The sequence below is a fragment of the Hemitrygon akajei genome, chromosome 1 (genome assembly GCF_048418815.1).
Source record: "Hemitrygon akajei chromosome 1, sHemAka1.3, whole genome shotgun sequence".
Classification (NCBI taxonomy): Eukaryota; Metazoa; Chordata; class Chondrichthyes; order Myliobatiformes; family Dasyatidae; genus Hemitrygon; species Hemitrygon akajei.
Window position 1 is genome coordinate 12,579,001 of NC_133124.1, and position 19,008 is coordinate 12,598,008.

General features: G+C 40.0%; 1 protein-coding gene across 36 annotated transcripts in view; it reads right to left on the reverse strand.

Moving 5' to 3' along the window:
* clasp2 (cytoplasmic linker associated protein 2) overlaps window positions 1–19,008 on the reverse strand; it is a 380,510-nt gene that overhangs the window by 295,298 nt on the left and 66,204 nt on the right. For all 36 annotated transcript variants that reach the window (XM_073035883.1, XM_073034575.1, XM_073035242.1 and 33 more), the window contains exons 6-7: window positions 6,932–7,029; window positions 1,855–1,925 (exon numbers count right to left, since the gene is read on the reverse strand). In XM_073035883.1, the coding sequence (XP_072891984.1) occupies window positions 1,855–1,925; window positions 6,932–7,029 (169 nt within the window). The remainder of the gene's footprint in view (window positions 1–1,854; window positions 1,926–6,931; window positions 7,030–19,008) is intronic.

The following is a 19,008-nucleotide window of genomic DNA, read 5'->3' on the forward strand; positions in this document are numbered from 1 at the left end:
TTTCTAATATGTTGAGTGGTTCCTATACCACCTCCTTGATAGTAGCAGTGAGAATAGTGCATGCCCTGGGTGATGGGGCCCTTAATAACAGGTGCCAACTTTGAGACAACACCTTTGAAGATATCCCGAGTTTGCAACTTTCAGCAGCTTTTTCTGATCCTGTGAAGTATCCTCTCCATCCACGCAAATTCGGCATGCTGTTGGACTCTGTATTATGAATCTACTAATAAATCCAGTCTTCTGCATTGACAGTAAATGCACAAAGGTTGGGAGTTAATACAGGGCATTGACACAACTGTGGTCACTGTAAGGCCTGAGGTCCACTGCCATTCCTGTCTAGTGGCTCAGTTGTCTTTACCAGAAATTTCAAGCTTATTAAGGTCGTCCTTGCTCTTTGCTCATCTTTATCATACAAGCTCTCAGGGTAATTTCTGTTGCCTCTCCTCTCCCACCTCTCCAGCTGCCCCAGATTATAAACAAGACAGAACAGAATGGATTATGGTGACTTGGGACACATTGGGACAAGTACATTTTGACAATTAAACAGCTGCCCCATTTAGCTTAAGTTTCATGGAAATAGTTTTAAAAAGACAAACTACCATTTAACTGAGTAACAAATTAAGTATTTAAAATACAGTACAAATTTGTACACTGCCAATACTGCTACAGTATTATAAAACTATGCATTGGTTCCTAATAGTTATTGATGGAGGAATTAATCTGGTACGTGCTGCTGTAATCTTTTGATTGACTGTAAATGAACAGATCAGCACCAATACCTAGTGCGGATATTGGGTGGTCTTTATAGCCTCCCTGCATGATGTCAAAAATCACTGCTTTTTAAATTGGCATTGGCCAGCCCAAATGAATAACATAATACAAGCATATGCAACAGACGCTATTTAAAGATTGTTCACTGTAAGTACAGTATGTGTCTAACAGCCACATAAGTGCACACAACTAATGCTAGTTAGAAACTGTCACATCCATCAATTATTCATTTGCAATGTAACATTCAAGATGATTGTCGATACCTTTAAATTCTTCGTAGTTCCTAAATTACTGTAGTGTAATTGTTTCATTTTCACTCCCGTCCATTTCTCGCATTTCCAAGCCTGAGTGCTTGAAACTGCAGTGAGCAAAACAGTTCTGAACTGTCTTCCTGCTTAGTTCTGGCCAACAAAGACATGCAACTGACACTATTTAAAAACTGTTCACTCAAAGTATGGTAGAGCGTCCAATGGCCACACACGTGCATGCAACTGACACTATTTAGAAACTGTTCAGCAACAGTCTCATGTCCCAATTAAGCAGCATAGTATCCCAAATAAAGAGAGGTTATTTTCTCAATTCATTTTTGTTCTTCAAGAATTGCTCTAACTAAGCGAATAACCGATGACCCAAGTAACTGGAATCCACTGTATTTTTTTCTCTCAGAAATGCAAGTAGTTGCTACAAGTTTATTACACTTGAATCTTAAAGTGCAACAAAATGTTACAAACTTAGGCATAATGAATTTCCACTGGAATATCAATACAGTTCTATTTAAGAATATACTTGGACATGTTCTATTTAGTACATGGAAGTTTTCTGAAAATACACAGGCAGTAGGAATTTAAATGGAACTAATGATGAAGTAAATCAATTTTATAGTTCAAAGTTCACAGAACACTGTTATCTGAACTAACCACCACCTTGCTCTTAACTGGCACCTAAAAACAAATGTAAATAAATAGACAAACGAAGCTTGATGAAATGAAATTATCTAATACACTCAATTTATTAGCATTGATATACTGGTGTTGCACTCAGAAGCCTTAAAATAATTAATGCATGCATTTAGTCGAAACTTACCATGGCCAGAACTCAAAACCATGTTTCCAGATTCTAGCACATCATCAAATTTTCCAAACAGTATCTGTAAACTGAAAATTTAAATCACATTAATGTGCATCACAAAATAATTCTCAATGTCTAATATAAGACTCTCACATAGCAAACTAATCAGCTGCAATGCAGCAATAAATGGGCCGTGTCAGTTTTGCAATTTGTGAGTAATAACTAAATTACCATACCCACCCTTACAGCACTTGCATCACATCAAATTGCAGAAACACAAAATATTATGCATGGGATTTCATTGTAAATCCATTTAACGTATATTTCTCAAGTTTAAGTGGGCCCTTTATTCAATTTACAGAATTGTGGTACCCTGACTTCTCAATATCTAATTCATTTCTTATTTGTACGTCTATGTGATCTTTCCTTGTTTTCAGTGTTCAATATTAACTATAGTAGCCAATACCTTAAAAAAATAACCAATTATAATTACAACAATCAGTTCAAATCATGTAAACAGTTCTGAAAAATTTAACCTTTCAACTCATTTGTATAATGTGGATGGATTTTCACTCTCCACACAAACTCCTCAACTGGAGCTATAGTACAATGTGCAATTCCGGTCACCCTGTGATAAGACCTTAAGACCATAACCATACAACATTGGAGCAGAATTAAGCAGCTCAGCCAATCAGGTTTGCTCCACTATTCCATCGTGGCTAATATAACTATATAACCACATAACAATTACAGCACAGAAACAGGCCACCTCAGCCCTTCTAGTCCGTGCCGAATGTTTACTCTCACCTAGTCCCACTGATCTGCACTCAGCCCATAATCCTCAATTCCTTTCCTGTCCATATACCTATCCAATTTTTTTTTAAATGACAAAATCAAACCTACCTCTACCACTTCTACTGGAAGCTCATTCCACACAGCTACCACTCTCTGAGTAAAGAAGTTCCCCCTCGTGTTACCCCTAACCTTTTGCCCCTTAACTCTCAACTCATGTCCTCTTGTTTGAATCTCCCCTACTCTCAATGGAAAAAGCCTATCCACGTCATCTCTATCTATCCCCCTCATAATTTTAAATACCTCTATCAAGTCTCCCCTCAACCTTCCACGCTCCAAAGAATAAAGACCTAACTTGTTCAACCTTTCTCTGTAACTTAGGTGCTGAAACCCAGGTAACATTCTACTAAATCTCCTCTGTACTCTCTCTATTTTGTTGACATCTTTCCTATAATTCGGTGACCAGAACTATACACAATTCCCAAATTCAGCCTCACCAATGCCTTGTACAATTTTAACATTACATCCCAACTCCTATACTCAATGCTCTGACTTATAAAGGCCGGCATACCAAAAGCTTTCTTCACCACCCTATCCACATGAGATTCCACCTTCAGGGAACTATGCACCATTATTCCTAGATCACTGTTCTACTGCATTCTTCAATGCCCTACCATTTACCATGTATGTCCTATTTTGATTATTCCTACCAAAATGTAGCACCTCACACTTATCAACATTAAACTCCATCTGCCATCATTCAGCCCACTCTTCTAACTGGCCTAAATCTCTCTGCAAGCTTTGAAAATCTACTTCATTATCCACAACGCCACCTATCTTAGTATCATCTGCATACTTACTAATCCAATTTACCACCCCATCATCCAGATCATTAATGTATATGACAAACAACACTGGACCCAGTACAGATCCCTGAGGCACACCACTAGTCACTGGCCTCCAACCTGACAAACAGTTATCCACCACTACTCTCTGGCATCTCCCATCCAGCCACTGTTGAATCCATTTTACTACTTCAATATTAATACCTAACGATTGAAAGATAATATTTTATCCCTCTCAATCCCATTCTCCTGCTTTCTCCTTGTAGCCTTTGATGCCCTTACTAATCAAGAGCCTGTCAGCCTCTGCTTTCAATATACCTAATGACTTGGCCCCACACCCATTTGTGGCAATGAATTCTACACACTCGCCACTGTCTGGCTGAAGAAATTTGCCTCCTCGCAGTTCTAAAGGGGCGTACTTCTACTCTGAGGCTGTATCCTCGGGTCCTAGACTCCCCACTATAGGAAACATCCTCTGCACTGTTAGTCTATCTTGGCCTTTTAATATTCAATAGGGTTCAATGAGAACTGCACCCCCACACCAAACAAAATCCTCTAAACTTCACTGAGTACAGGCCCAGAGTCATCATATGCTCCTCATATGTTATCCCTTTTATTCCCGGGATCAGTCACAAGAACCTCCGCTGGACTTTGTTCAATGACAGGGACCTAATACTCCAAATGCAGTCTGACCAATGCTTTATAAATGCTCAGCATTGCATTCTTGCTTTTATAAGGATTTGACAGTGCTCCAGAGGGTGCAGAAGAGGTTCATCAGGATATTACCTAGGATGGAGTGGTGGAGAGATTGGAGAAGCTGGGTCTGCTCTCCCTGGAGCAGAGGGGGCACGATTAGGGTACATACAATTATAAGGGGCATTGATTGGCTAGACAGCAAGAAATCTATCCACATATCTGAGGTCAATTAAATTAGAAGATATCAATTTAGGCAAGGGTGAAGAAATTTAGAGGAATCTTTTTGAGTCAGAGTGGTGAGTACTGCCTGAAATTGTGGTCAAAGGTGAATCACTGATAACATTTAAGTAATATCCAGATAAGCATCTGAAATACTACCTGAAGGCTGGTTAATACAGAAGGTGCTTATTGATTGCCTGGGCATGTTAAGCCAAAAGACATACTTCAATGCTTCTTTTTAAATCTTTCCCCTCACATATCAAATCGGCATCTTCTAGTTTTAGAATCCACTAACCTGGAGAAAAAGACTGATCATTCACTTAATCTATACTCCTCATGATTTTACGCACCCCTATAAGGAAACCCCTCAGCCTCCAGCTCTCCAGGAAAAACCAAGCCTATCCAATTTCTTCAGACAACTCGGGCCTTCACCTGTTCCTTACATCATTCAATATATTTTACTCACTTCCATTAACCACACTTATTTCTAAACAGCAAATAAAACACTGGAGTTATACTGGTATCCATCCAATCTTCTTTAAATTACAAGTCTCCCTACCCGCCTGCAAAATTTCAAGGAGGTAACTGATCGTCACTATTTTTAGGGAGGTTATGAATATTCTCCTTGTCAGCCACCTCTGCACCCAATAAAACCCCATCCTTGCCACCTGCCCCCCATCCGACCTCTCCAACTTCTGCACTGCCGTCATCCCTGCCCTCTCCAACCTCTGCACTGTCCTCATCCCTGGCCTCTCCATCATCTACAATGCTCTTACTGAGCTGAGTAGCTCTTTTACAATCTCATTTGTCTCTCCTGAATACTTCTCACCATCTCTCCCATAAAAGCAATGGAAACAGACAAACACGAGGAAATCTGCAGATGCTGGAAATTCAAACAACACACACAAAATGCTGGTGGAACACAGCAGGCCAGGCAGCATCTATAAGGAGAAGCACTATCGACGTTTCGGGCAGAGACCCTTCGTCAGGAAACAGACAAATATTTTTGACAAGACATGTGGCCTCATCACTATTGCATTGTGATAAGGCTACATGAGGGTCAATTACATCTCAATCCCCTCACAAAAACATTACTATTGAGAGATCAAAGTGGAATGCAAAGTGTCTACTGGTGCTGACATTGTGGAGATACAGAAAATCTTGAGCAATACCCAAAATGCTGGATGAACCCAGCTGGTCAGGCAGCAGCTGTGGAGGAGAATATATAAATGAGGAGTGTTGGCCTGGAACGCAATTGCTTATTCCCCTCCATAAATGTTGCTTGATTTGCTGAATTCCTCCAGCATTTTGTGTTGCAAAATATCATGGCTTTATTTTATTACAAAAAAAAATCTCAAAACACCCTCAGATTCCTCTCTTCCATTAATAGTTCAAGGTCTTCTATCATAAAGATCAAGAAATGAGACGATAAGAAATTTCAGGACAAGGTTATTAGCTCATTTGTGCAGGCTCATTCATCCAATACAATCATGCACAAACCATACATTTCATGATTGCCTCAATATTCCAAAATCTATCAATCCCTATCTTGTATGTACTCATTACCAAAGCCTCCAGACCTTTCATGAGATAGAGAACTCTCAAGAAATAAGCTGATCCCTTATTTCATTTCTGACTTGAACTAGCAGAAAGACTGTCCCTGCATCTACTGGGTTAAGCAGATTTAGTCAATAAGATCAGTTCTCCTTCTGAACTTGACTATATCTGAGGACTTCATCTGTATTCGTACGCTTATACAATTATAAGAGAAACAGGTATGGTTAAATAGTCTGATTTTTTTTGTCTATTTAACCTTCAGCGTGGTAGAATAATCAGAAACAAGAGAGGGTAGTGATTGAAGTTAAGATGAAGTTGTATTAAAAGGGAATGGTGGTGAAAGTTTTACTTATGCAGAGATGGCTGATATCTGGAATTTGCTATCAGAGCTGGTGAAGGGGTCAGGTACAATTACTATATTTATGAAACATTTAGAAAGGCACTTAAATAAGCAGGGCATAGAATAGTATGGGCACCATGGGGTAAGTTGGGATCAGTGTACATGGACAGAAAGGCTGGCATGGCCAAGGTTGGAGAAAGGGCAGAACTTTAAGGCAGAAGTTTGTTTTCAGCAAAGTGCACCGTGACAAACAAACACTTCTGAAGGGCATTCACATGAACCATTTTAACCTTCTATTATGGTGTATTTATATATTTATGCATTAGGGGCTTGAAAATTAAGTACATCAATCAGCCCTTTGTCCTCAATCTTGCAATAAAATTGTGGTTTACCCATTCTGGGCCTCAATACCACCTTCCTGCTCTTCCCTCACACATCTTCACTGCACTGGGTTTTAAAATGTCTGTAAAAGGCCAACCTGAATATATTCAGTGATTTCATCACCATAATTCTCTCAGGCAGAGAATTCCAAAGATTCATAGACCTTAGAGGTGGGCTGATTTATGTAAAGTGTGACAACAATAAAACTGATGAACATGCAATATATCAAATAATTGACCTTCAAGTCATTGAAAATTCCTACCGTGCTTGTGGAACTCCTTTTCTGCAAAGGTCAGCTCGGACTTTCTCTCCAACATGTCGATAAATCTCCACCATTGTATTCATAGCTGTATCTCTTACCTGTGGATATGATGAACAAATTTTAACAGTGGGAGGTAGGAATGGACATTGTGTGGCCAATGAACCAAAGTTTATGAAGAGGAAGATTAAGCAAGCTGTAAGTCACTACTTAATCTAAATGATCCAAGCAACAGGGATGGGAAGTGAACACAAATGAAGAGATTGCTTCTTGGTTGGGATGAGAAATAGCTTGATGCCTGTTTCAGATGTGCACTTGGGAAGAGCATTTGAGAAAATTAAACCAAGATGCCCCAACAGAATCAGAATCAGGTTTATTATCACCGGCATGTGACGTGAAATATGTTAACAGCAGCAGCAGTTCAATGCAATACATAATCAAGCAAGAGAGAAAAAAATAATAGTAAACTAGACAACGGGGTGACCCATTGGGGCACCCTTTGAGAGAAAGGTAGTGCAGTATGATGTGACCAGAATGAACATTAAATTTTCCTTAATGCTATTGGTATTGCTTTGCTTTGGAAATTGAAGATGAAGAACTCAGCTTATTAAAGAAGAAAGACACATAGCAAGGCAAATACAGCTCCTCCTGGTTTAACGACGGACACTTCTGATGGCAATATTTCTAGTTTTCCTCTGATGGATCAGAGACTGGGCTGACAGCCCAACTCCCCCTCCCTCCGTAGAACCGATATCAGCCATCCCTACTTACCGTCTAACCCAGGTTTCAACTCAACCATATGAACTACAGCTCCCACGATGCACATCAGGAGCAGCGTGGTTGATCTGCCACCCTTGTGCCTCTTGTTGTCATTCTGGAGACGTGCAGTCCTTTCATGTGCTGTCTCTTCATCCCTTCTGCTGTTTGTTCTTTGTCTCTGGTCTTGGAGACATGCATTTCTCAGCTCCTTTGTCTCCTCCTCCTGTGCCTCTCGTCGTCATTCTGGAGACGTGCATGCCTCTCCTCCTCTGTCTCTTCTTCTCTCATCTTTTTTTGTCCCGACTCTTTGATCCTGGAGTTGTGCAGCCCTGGCCTCATCCGATTCTTGTTCTCTCCTTCTCCTTGCCGCTTCCCGATGAAGTTTGGCGTTCCCTTTCTCTTTCCATCTGGCATAATTAGGTTTACCATATTTTTTTACTCTAATGCTGGACAGAAGATACGAAGCAGTAATACCAAAGGAAGCTGATTATTCTCGATGATGTGGTTGGCACTCTCCTAAATGGACACAATATAGTCACCGCTGTCCTTTGACTGCAGCAAAGGGTTTTATGGGTGTCTCGAAGTACGTCATTACGGGATGTTATGTCATGCTTAAATTTAGAGAAGATCCAATGTTAAATTTTTGAATCTAGTCAAGACTTTTATACATTGTGAGGACCATTTTTGAGTTATTTTCAAAACCTTTGATTTGTTGTAAAAGTACAGGTGGTGGCTAATAATATATATTTATTATATGATCAGTGTCTCCCCTCCCCCCCTTTTTCTTGTTTTTCCTAACAACTCTGACTTTGGTAGTGGGTTTAATTTTTTTTTTCTGTACAGCAAATTTTTAATATTTCAATATTACGATTTAATTAAATTTTTATGAATACAGGGTTTTGTGATTGCAACTGTATTTTTAATACAATATTTGGTATTTGGTACTTTTTTTTTACTTATAATATACATCTTCTTGTACTCTGTATTCCTTTATGCAGAAACTAATAAAAATACTGAAAGAGTACATCATTACAATTTAATGATCTATTACTGATGGGTGGCAGTTAGATCTGTCCCAATCCTGCACATGCTGATGGTGATATGTGACTGCTCGAAATAGAGCTGCCCTGCCCTTTTGCTCTGCTTGGTATCCCTACTGAGGCTGGCCATGTGCATGCGTCGTGGTGTCGCGACCTGATTTCCATGATGGCGGATCGGCTCTCAGGTGAATGAGCAATTTTATACGAATATATAACCCTGAACTTTGCCTGCATTCTGTAAGTTAGCGCATTTTAAGACGATTTAGCCAAAAAAAAGTGCCACTGTAATGCACCGTTTGCGCTAATTGGATGTCACAAACGAACAGACAGAACATGACAGTTTTAGTAGTATATAGAGATAAAAGACAATAATAATAAACAAGTAAATCAATTATGTATATTGAATAGATTTTTTAGAAATGTGCAAAAACAGAAACACTGTATAAAATAAAATGTGAGGTGGTGTCCAAAGCTTCAATGTCCATTTAGGATGGCAGAGGGGAAGAAGCTGTTCCTGAATTGCTGTGTGAGTGCCTTCAGGCTTCTGTACCTCCTACCTGATGGTAACAGTAAGAAAAGGGCATTCCCTGGGTGCTGGAGGTCCTTAATAATGGACACTGCATTTCTGAGTCACCGCTTCCTAAAGATTAATGCAACCAATTCTGTGTCAGGTCACAACCACAAACAAAACCTGCACTTGAGTTGCTCACTGGAACCTTCTCAGGAGAAGATTTTGTTCAGTTCTGTGGAGCAAGTTAATAGGTGAAGTTAAAAAAATCTCTTATGAATGATTACACCCATTCTTTCAGGCCAACTATCATGAAATGTACAAAAAGAATGTCTGATATAGAAACACTTAGAAATGCACAACAAAAAAAAACTGTGGATGGATACCAAATGCTAAGATGCTCTCAAGTCTAACTACTGTTGGATCCTAGCACTTCTGACCCAGGGTTCTTCAGAAGTCAAGAATGAGGCATAAAATCTTGCTGCTTACAACCATTCATTGGTAAAAGAACAAAATGAGAAGGGAAAAAGAGAAAGAATGAAAGACAAAAAGCCTAGTGGTAAGGGGAAAGAACAGAGAGGAAGAACCCAATCCAACATGGTCTGGTCCTCTTATACCAGATTGCTGATAACAGGCATTCCATTCAATTCCATAGCTTGAATTAAACAACAAACAGAAAAACTTAAAAACAGAACTACAAAGTTAAACTGTAAGAAAAATAACAATTACAGAGTCTATTCCAACACCCTAATTAAAACAGTATGAAACAGCAAAAAATGTACCCAAACATTATTGGCTCCAAGTTATCAATACTGATAATATTTTAATGGTATAATTTTCAGATATGACTGTAAGAAATTTATAATAACTATGAAGTGCTGGGTGAGGTCATTCACACACTATACTTTTTTTTATTATCCAAAGAATGTGGGCTTCACAGGCTGAGCAAGCATTTACCGTAGATTCCGGACTACAGAGCGCACCTGATTAAAAGCCGCTGGCTCTAATTTTAGAAATAAAATCAATTTTTTACTTGTACAGGCCGCACCGGATTTTAGGCCGCACCGGATTTTCGGCCGCAGGTGTCCCACGTTGTAATATGAGATATTTACACAGAAAGATATTACACGTGAGGATTTTTTAACTTTTAATTAAATCCATATGGTAACATAAACAAATACATATTGCAAATGCTTTTTTTCGAACCGTGCCTGTAACGCGGCTACTTTTAAATATACGTTGCGTATACTTCTTTACTGAACAACATTCCAATATCTCCTAACGACTGGTAAAAAATATATATACTGCAGCCTACCAGGAAAAGTTATTGATCGCCTTTAACTTAAAAGCAGCGTTTTCGCTCCGCCGCTCCCCCCCCGCCGTCCCGTTTATCGCAAACTGGTATCCCACAAGACGCGGCGAAACCGGGTGTGACGTCATAGCATCCCGCGATGTAGTACAGAAAACAAATATAGTTAAAACAGTTCTAACTTTAACTAACAAATGAATTACTAAGCGAAAATATTATAAACTAAATAACTGCCATAAAGGCAGCACAATGCTTTTCTTCGAGTGTTTTCCATGTTGATGAGGGTGAGTACAAATGACTGATTTACAATAATTTAATTGTGAAAGTGCGCTTGATTTATCGTACAATTTCATTGGACCTCTGTGAACTACTCATCAATTTTATTGGTCTACTGTTACGAGGCAAAATGTTTACGAGGCGGCATGAAAAAAAATCATGCATTAGCCGCTCTGGATTAAAGGCCGCAGAGTTCAAAGCTGTTCAAAATGTGGGAAAAAAGTAGCGGCTTAAAATCCGGAATCTACGGTAATTGCTTATCCTAATTGCCTTTGAGAATGTGGTTAAAGCCCAAACCACATAGATGACTAAAATGGGACAAATAGAAGGATGATTCCTAGTTAACATCAGCAAGAATCAAGCCAAGTGCAGGAAGTTGCAAAGGGTAGAAAAATTGGAGGCAAAGAAAGAGGTAAAGGTGAACAGCAGAGAAAAAAAGAGATTAAAAATGTTCCGTAGGGTTTCCATATTTGATAGAAAAATGATTGTCAGAAACCAAACAGAAATGTACACCAAGAGGGAGAGGCCATGGATGGTTTATTAGATGAACACTTTACATGAAGGAAAATACTGCTAGGGTCTAGCTAAAGAAAGATGCAGTCAAAATCCTGGAAGGCCTAGAAACTGTCAAAAGAGCAGCTTGTCATCGGAATCAGGGGATACATTCAATTCATACATGCAAAAGAATTCAAGAAGCAAACGGCAGAAACTCGATCACAATCCAAACACCTTTAGAAACAAGGCGGAGTTTAAAGACTGGAAAATTGCAGATATTAGGTTCTCGTCAAAAAAGAATGTAAGATGCCAAGAGTTCATAAGTTATCAAGTCACAGCACATCTGGAGTACTGAGAGCTGTTTTGGGCCCCTCATCTAAAAAAGGACATGTTGGTCCAAAGGAGGCTTACAAGAATGATCCCAGGAATTAAAGAGTTAAGGTACGAGGAGAGCTTGATGGCTCTGGGCTTAAACTCACTGGAGCTTAGAAGAATGGTGGGGGGGAATCTCATTGAAATCTACTGAATATTTAAAGGCATTGAAAGAATGGAAGTGTTTCCAATAGAGGGAGAGTTTACAACCAGAGGGCACAGCCTCATACTAGGTCATCCCTTTAGAAATGAGATGAGAAGGAATTCTTCAGGGTGGTGAATCTGCAGAATTAATTGCCACGGAAGGCTGTAGAGGCCAAGTCAGTGGATATACTTAAAGCAGATTAGAGCAGATCCAAATATTAGAGGGGTGAAGGGAGGTGAAAAGGAGCATAAACTGATGCTATATGCTGACGATTATTTTATTACTGCTTACTGACTCTCCTAATTCAATTATATTCTGAGGTATCTGGTTATAAAATCAACTGCAATAAATTTGAGGCTATGCCAATGTCAAAATTGTGCTATTTAAATTCAGTATCTCAGTTTAACCAGATGGGTGCCAGTTGGAATGAAGTAACTAGGGGTCAAACTCAGTCAGAATTTGCATGAAATAATTACTTTAAATTATGATCCTTTAGTGAGTAGGATAACAAATAATCTGGATAAGTGGGGGGCACTGAGACTGTCACTCTGGGGTAAAGTCAATGTAATTAAAATGGTCATAGCACTTCAGTTTAACTATCCTTCTATGATGCTTCCTTTAAATATTTCAGATTTGATCTACAAGCAATACAACAAAATTATCAGTGATTTTCTATGGGATAAGATGAAGCCCAGAAGTAAAATGAGTGAAATGTGTATGTCCAGGGACATGGGTGGGCTCAGTCTACCAGATGTCAGGGCATATAAATTATCCTTTGAAATGACCAAATTAGCTAAACACTGGGACAAGGCTGATGTTGATTTAGATTGGGTAATGACAGAACAGAGCCTGGCTACACCACATTCTCCCCTTAACATCCCCTCACAACATGTGGAAAACAAGGCTAATCTAAATCCTATTCTATTTCACTCAAGGAGTGTGTGGAGTACAATTCACGAAGCTTGTAGAATGTCACATTTAAACCAGTTATACTCCTCACTCTGGAATAACCCTGAGATATGCATTCGGAAAAGAATGGTGTACTGGAAAAAATGGAAGATTAAAGGTGTAAATACAGTAGGTGATCTCTATGAGAATTAGATTTTTATGTCATATGTGGATTTGCAGAGGAAATAAAACTTTGTAGATAAAGAGAATTTTTGGAAGTATTTACAAATAAGACATTGTGTTAGTAGTATATTCAAGAATGGTGACCCATAAAGTAACCCTTTAACTGAATATTTTATATTACCACAGGAAGTTCATAAAGCATCAGTGTTTTGTAAAATGTTCAAGCACTCTGGGTGAATCGTGTAACAATCTCAAAGCAGTATGGCAGAAGGATCTTGGAAGCGATATTGAAGATAATGAGTGGTCAACTACTTTATTAAGTGTGGGTAGACATATTAGGGAAGTGAGGGGAAAATTTATTCAGTATAAGATAGTACACAGATATTATTGGACACCAACTAGACTCTACTAAATGGGGATTGTTGATAATCATCTATGCTGGAAATGTAAAAATGAGATGGGCACATATTTTCACATGATTTGGGAGTGTTCCATGGTTCAACCATTTTGGTGTACAGTTCTTGATTTGTTGGGGAATTGCTCGGGTTCCACACTGCCCTTGTGCCCACAGCTTTGTCTCTTGGGTGATAGGACAATCATACCTAATGTAAATAATGACAAAGCTACAAGAATTATATTGCAAAACTGGAAAAACCCAGATGTCCCACTGTGAAGGAATGGACTGAGGAAATGATTAAGATTTCATCATATGAACACATGTTGGGAAGAATTAACAGTGAGGGAAAAGTGCAAGATGCTTGGGATCAATTTTGGTTGTATGTTAATTTAAACTTAAATTAGAACTTTTTTCTGTTTCTAAGTCTTTGTTTTCTTGTTACGGGATGATTGTGTAAATATGCTGTACTGTATCTGCTCTATGATATGCTGTGCTGCTTTGTAAAATAAGAATTGTTATGTGTGCTGAACAAACCAGATGGAAATGGGGTCCAGAGCTGGTACCTTCCCCCCCCCCCAGGAACTAGAGGGAGAGAGAGGGAGAGACAAATGATTGATGTATTATGGCTTCTTCACTGATTATTTACCTTTTGCTACAAGGACACTTCTTTGCTCATTAACATTCTTGCTGAAACAGCAGGGAGTGGACTAGTTTGATGGACATGTGGAGTTGATGGATGGCTGATACCCCATCAGTGGGGATAAAAGACGGATCTGGGGAGACACCCTCAGACACACCAGTGGACACTGAAAGAGTGTTGTGCACCCACAGGAAGGTGGGGGCTTGGAGAATCGGTTCAGGAGAATCGGTCCGGAGCACGGTGGATGAAGGCAGACCGGTGGGGACTTCTGTGTGTGTCCGCCCTTGCCTAGGTAACGAGTCCATCACTGAAGAACTGTCTAGCCTGGTGCGGAAGGGTCATAATCGGTGACCCCAACGGTACAACGGAACAAGACGACGACGGAAGGTTTGCCTGCTGCAGCTGCTCATCTCTTGCTCACTCTCTCTCTCTCCCCAACATTGCAACACAACAACTAGCTCAGAACAAACTGAACTGAACTCTGTATTCACTTATGACAATTCATTTACCCCGAGACTTTGATAGAGCTTGGTTTTTACTATTGATCCTTATTCCTACACTTGTTTTTATTATTGCTAACCTGTTTTATATGTATATTGGCATTTTTGATACTGTATTGTTTAGTTTACTAATAAACACCTTTAGTTACAGTACCCCCAGACTCCAACATATCATTCCATTTCTGCTGGTTGGTTAATCCAGTTACGGGGTACGTAACAGAATAAATAGTAATGAAAATTTGAATTAAAAAAAACAGCAGAGGTTGACAGGTTCTTGATTAGTAAAGGCAACAAAGGTTACAAGAGGAGGTAAGTAAGAAAATGCAGTTGTGAGGGAAAATAAATCAGCCATGATTGAATGGTAGAGAAGACAAAATGAGCCAAATATCCTAACTCTGCTCCTTCGTCTTATGCTGTTATTAAACCAGCAACTGGAACGCCACAGAGGGGCAATCAGACAGAAATATATAAAGTTTTGAGGCACAGATAGTGCAGACAGTCTTTTCCCGGGTGGAGATCACAAATATTAGGGAGGATAGGTATAAAATGAAAGACAGATTATAAAAAGATGTGCAAGTGAGTTTTATTTTTAAAGTACAGATCGACCTTCACTAAGCTGGCACCATTGGGACCTACGGAGTGCCGGATTAGTGAAAATGCCAAATTGCAGAAGGATCACATTAAGCAATAGCTAACCGCCTCATCATACCTTTAAAATATCATGTAAATCAGTACAAGTTAGATAATAATGCAACAGAAATATTAAATGAGTAGCAAGTGAAATTTTAATAAAGTGATATACTGTACAGGCACAGATAAAATAAAGGGTACAGGTAAATGTACAGGAATTAACTTACACAGAACAGTTGAGCACTTCCACTTCTAAAGTGAAGGCGCTTAATATACCTTCAGGCAAAGTTACATGTTTGCAAGTGTGGGGTTGTCAGGATCATCAACATCTTCATATTGAAGCATCAGAAACTGGTGCTGAAACTGGCACAACAGTTCTGTCAAAAACTGTTGATGTTGGTGGCAGCACATTTGGGTGAGCAGAAGCAGAAGTTGGAGAAAGGAGGTCTTCTATACACCACATTTCACGCAACCGCCAGGCGGCCAGCGATTTGGCGCTGGGCTCTTCCCTCTTCACTCACAGTTAATGAGGGAATCCTCGTTAGTTTCTTCTCCTCTGCTTAGTAATCTGCTTAAATTCTGCGGGTCGCCATGTCTGATCCGAGGTCGTTGGCAGAAGAGAACTGAGTGCCGGCTGGGCAACGCCGGAGGGCAGTACGTGACTGCCAGCAGGTGGACCGACCCACTGCGCGCCAGTTCCCCCACCACTGGTGGGAGAGACAGCCGGGGGACAGGCGGCTGCGCCTCACGCAAATGATATTAATAAATGCAGGAAAACAACCAGGAATCGCCTGTCTGTGCTCACAAGAGTGCGCCAACACGTGAACAGATCTATCACAACCAAAACAATGCGCAGCAGATCAGTACGGTGGCCCAGGAAATTTGAAATTACAGTTGTGAGAAAAATTTGAAATCAGTACTGGATTATCAAAGGAACCAAATTACAGGTAGTTGGATTAGTGAAAGTCGATTGTTTACATAGTTGTAGTTGCCTGATAAGTGCTGCCAGGGTAAGATAGAACAGTAATGCTCAAGAGGTATTTGAAAAGATGTAAGAGGAAGGGTGGAGATATACAGACCATCTGTAGGGAGATGGGAATGATTAGATTGTCATAATAGTCAGCGCAGACAAAGGACCTGTTCTTGCAGCATATTGCTCTGTGTTATTTTCATATTCAACATCAGAATCAGATTTATCACCACCAGCATGGTACGTGACATTTGTTAACTAAGCAGCAGCAGTTCAAGGCAATACATAATAGAGAAGAAAAAAATAAGCAAATCTTATTCCGTATACTTTATACAGTATACATATATTGAATAGATCAAAAATCTTGCAAAAAACAGAAATACTATATATTAAAAAAATATATAGTGTCCAAGGGTGTAATGTCCATTTAGGAATCGGATGGCAGAGAAGCTGTTCCTGAATCGCTGAGAGTGTGCCTTCAAGCTTCTGCACCTCCTAGCTGATGGTAACAATGAGAAAAGGGCATGCCCTGGGTGCTGAAGATCCTTAATAATGGACGCTGCCTTTCTGAGACACCGCTCCTTGAAGATGTCCTGGGTACTTTGTAGGCTAGTACCCAAGATGGAGCTGACTAATTTACAATCTTCTGCAGCTTCTTTCGGTCCTATGCAGTAGCCCTCCCCATACCAAACAGTGATGCAGCCTGTCAGAAGGCTCTCCATGCTACATATATAGAAGTTTTTGAGTGTATTTGTTGACATGCCAAATCCCTTCAAACTCCTAATGAAGTATAGCTACTGTCTTGCCTTCTTTATAACTACATTGATATGTTGGGACCAGGTTAGATCCTCAGAGATCTTGACACACAGGAACTTGAAGCTGCTCACTCTCTCCACTTCTGATTCCTCTGAAGATTGGTATGTGTTCCTTCATCTTACCCTTCCTGAAGTCCACAATCAGCTCTTTTGTAATACTGACGTTGAGTGCCAGGTTGTTGCTGCAGCACCATTCCACTAGTTGGCATACCTCGCCCCTGTATGCCCTCTTGACACCACCTGAGATTCTACTAACAATGGTTGTATCATCAGTGAATTTACAGACAGACATACTTTATTGATCCCAAGGGAAATTGGGTTTTGTTACAGCCGCACCAACCAAGAATAGTGTAGAAATATAGCAATATAAAACCACAAATAATTAAATAATAAGTTAATCATGCCAAGTGGAAATAAGTCCAGGACCAGCCTATTGGCTCAGGGTGTCTGATACTCCAAGGGAGGAGATGTAAAGTTTCATAGCCACAGGCAAGAATGACTTCCTATGACGCTCAGTGTTACATCTCGGTGGAATGAGTCTCTGGCTGAATGTACTCCTGTGCCTAACCAGTACATTATGGAGTGGATGGGAGTCATTGTCCAAGATGGCATGCAACTTGGACAGCATCCTCTTTTCAGACACCACCATCAGAGAGTCCAGTTCCACCCCAACATCACTGGCCTTACGAATGAGTTTGTTGATTCTGTTGGTATCTGCTACCCTCAGCCTGCTGCCCCAGCACACAACAGCAAACATGATAGCACTGGCCACCACAGACTCGTAGAACATCCTCAGCATCGTCCAGCAGATGTTAAAGGACCTCAGTCTCCTCAGGAAATAGAGACGGCTCTGACCCTTCTTGTAGACAGCCTCAGTGTTTTTTGACCAGTCCAGTTTATTGTCAATTCGTATCCCCAGGTATTTGTAATCCTCCACTATGTCCACACTGACCACTAGGATGGAAACAGGGGTCACCGGTGCCTTAGCCCTCCGCAGGTCCACCACCAGCTCCTTAGTCTTTTTCACATTAAGCTGCAGATGATTCTGCTCGCACCATGTGACAAAGTTTCCCGCCGTAGTCCTGTACTCAGCCTCATCTCCCTTGCTGATGCATCCAACTATGGCAGAGTCATCAGAAAACTTCTGAAAATGGCAAGACTCTGTACAGATGGTATTTGAGCTATGCTTGGCCACACAGTCATGTGAATATATAGAGTAGAGCAGTGGGCTAAGAACACACCCGAGGTGCACCAGTGTTGATTGTTAGCAAGGAGATGTTATCACCAATCCACACTGATTGTGGCCTTTTAGTTAGGAAGTCTAGGATCCAACTGTAGAGGCAGGTACAGAGGCCCAGGTTCTGCAACTTCTCAATCACGATTGTGGGAATGATGGTATTAAATGCTGAGCTAGTCGATAATTGATTAATTGAATTAAACATACTATGCTTAACCCAATTAATCAGTTTAAATTCAGTAGCAGATCAAGTTTTAGAAACAATAACCAAGAACAGAATTGGAAATAGAATGATTGTTGAGAAAATGCCTGCAGAGACTTGGAACAATCAAGTCATAAAATTAATTTGATAGAATTTTATTGATCAAGTGATACAAGACTGATGAAGGAAACATACATAATGCAATATATTATGGACTTCCAAATGACATTTGATAAAGTGCCACACAGTAAGCTTTTCATTAAGAAGAAAGCAAAGGATTAAAGAAGCTTGAGCCGCATGGACAGATAACTGGCTAAGTGCAGTAAAACACTGATAATTTGCCATCCAAAAATTTTGATAGAATATGGCTCACCAGTCCACTCACTGAAGCCCCAGTTTAAATGCTCTTCACCCACTCACAGGCAGCTGGGTCCTTGTTATTGTAACTGGTGGAGATCGCAATTTTCAGAATTGCTGATGAATGACACCTTGACAAGTTACTACACTTCTCAAATGATGCATGCACAGCCATAAGATACTAATGCCAGGGGTGACAGGGAGAATGCTCAGACTCCAAGTTCAAGGTAAGTTTATTATCAGAGTATATGTCATCATGTACTGCCTGAGATTAGTTTTCTTGCAGGCTTTCACAGTACAACAATGAAACATGAAAAACTACACACAAACACAGTACCATTGTGGCTAGTGCAATGC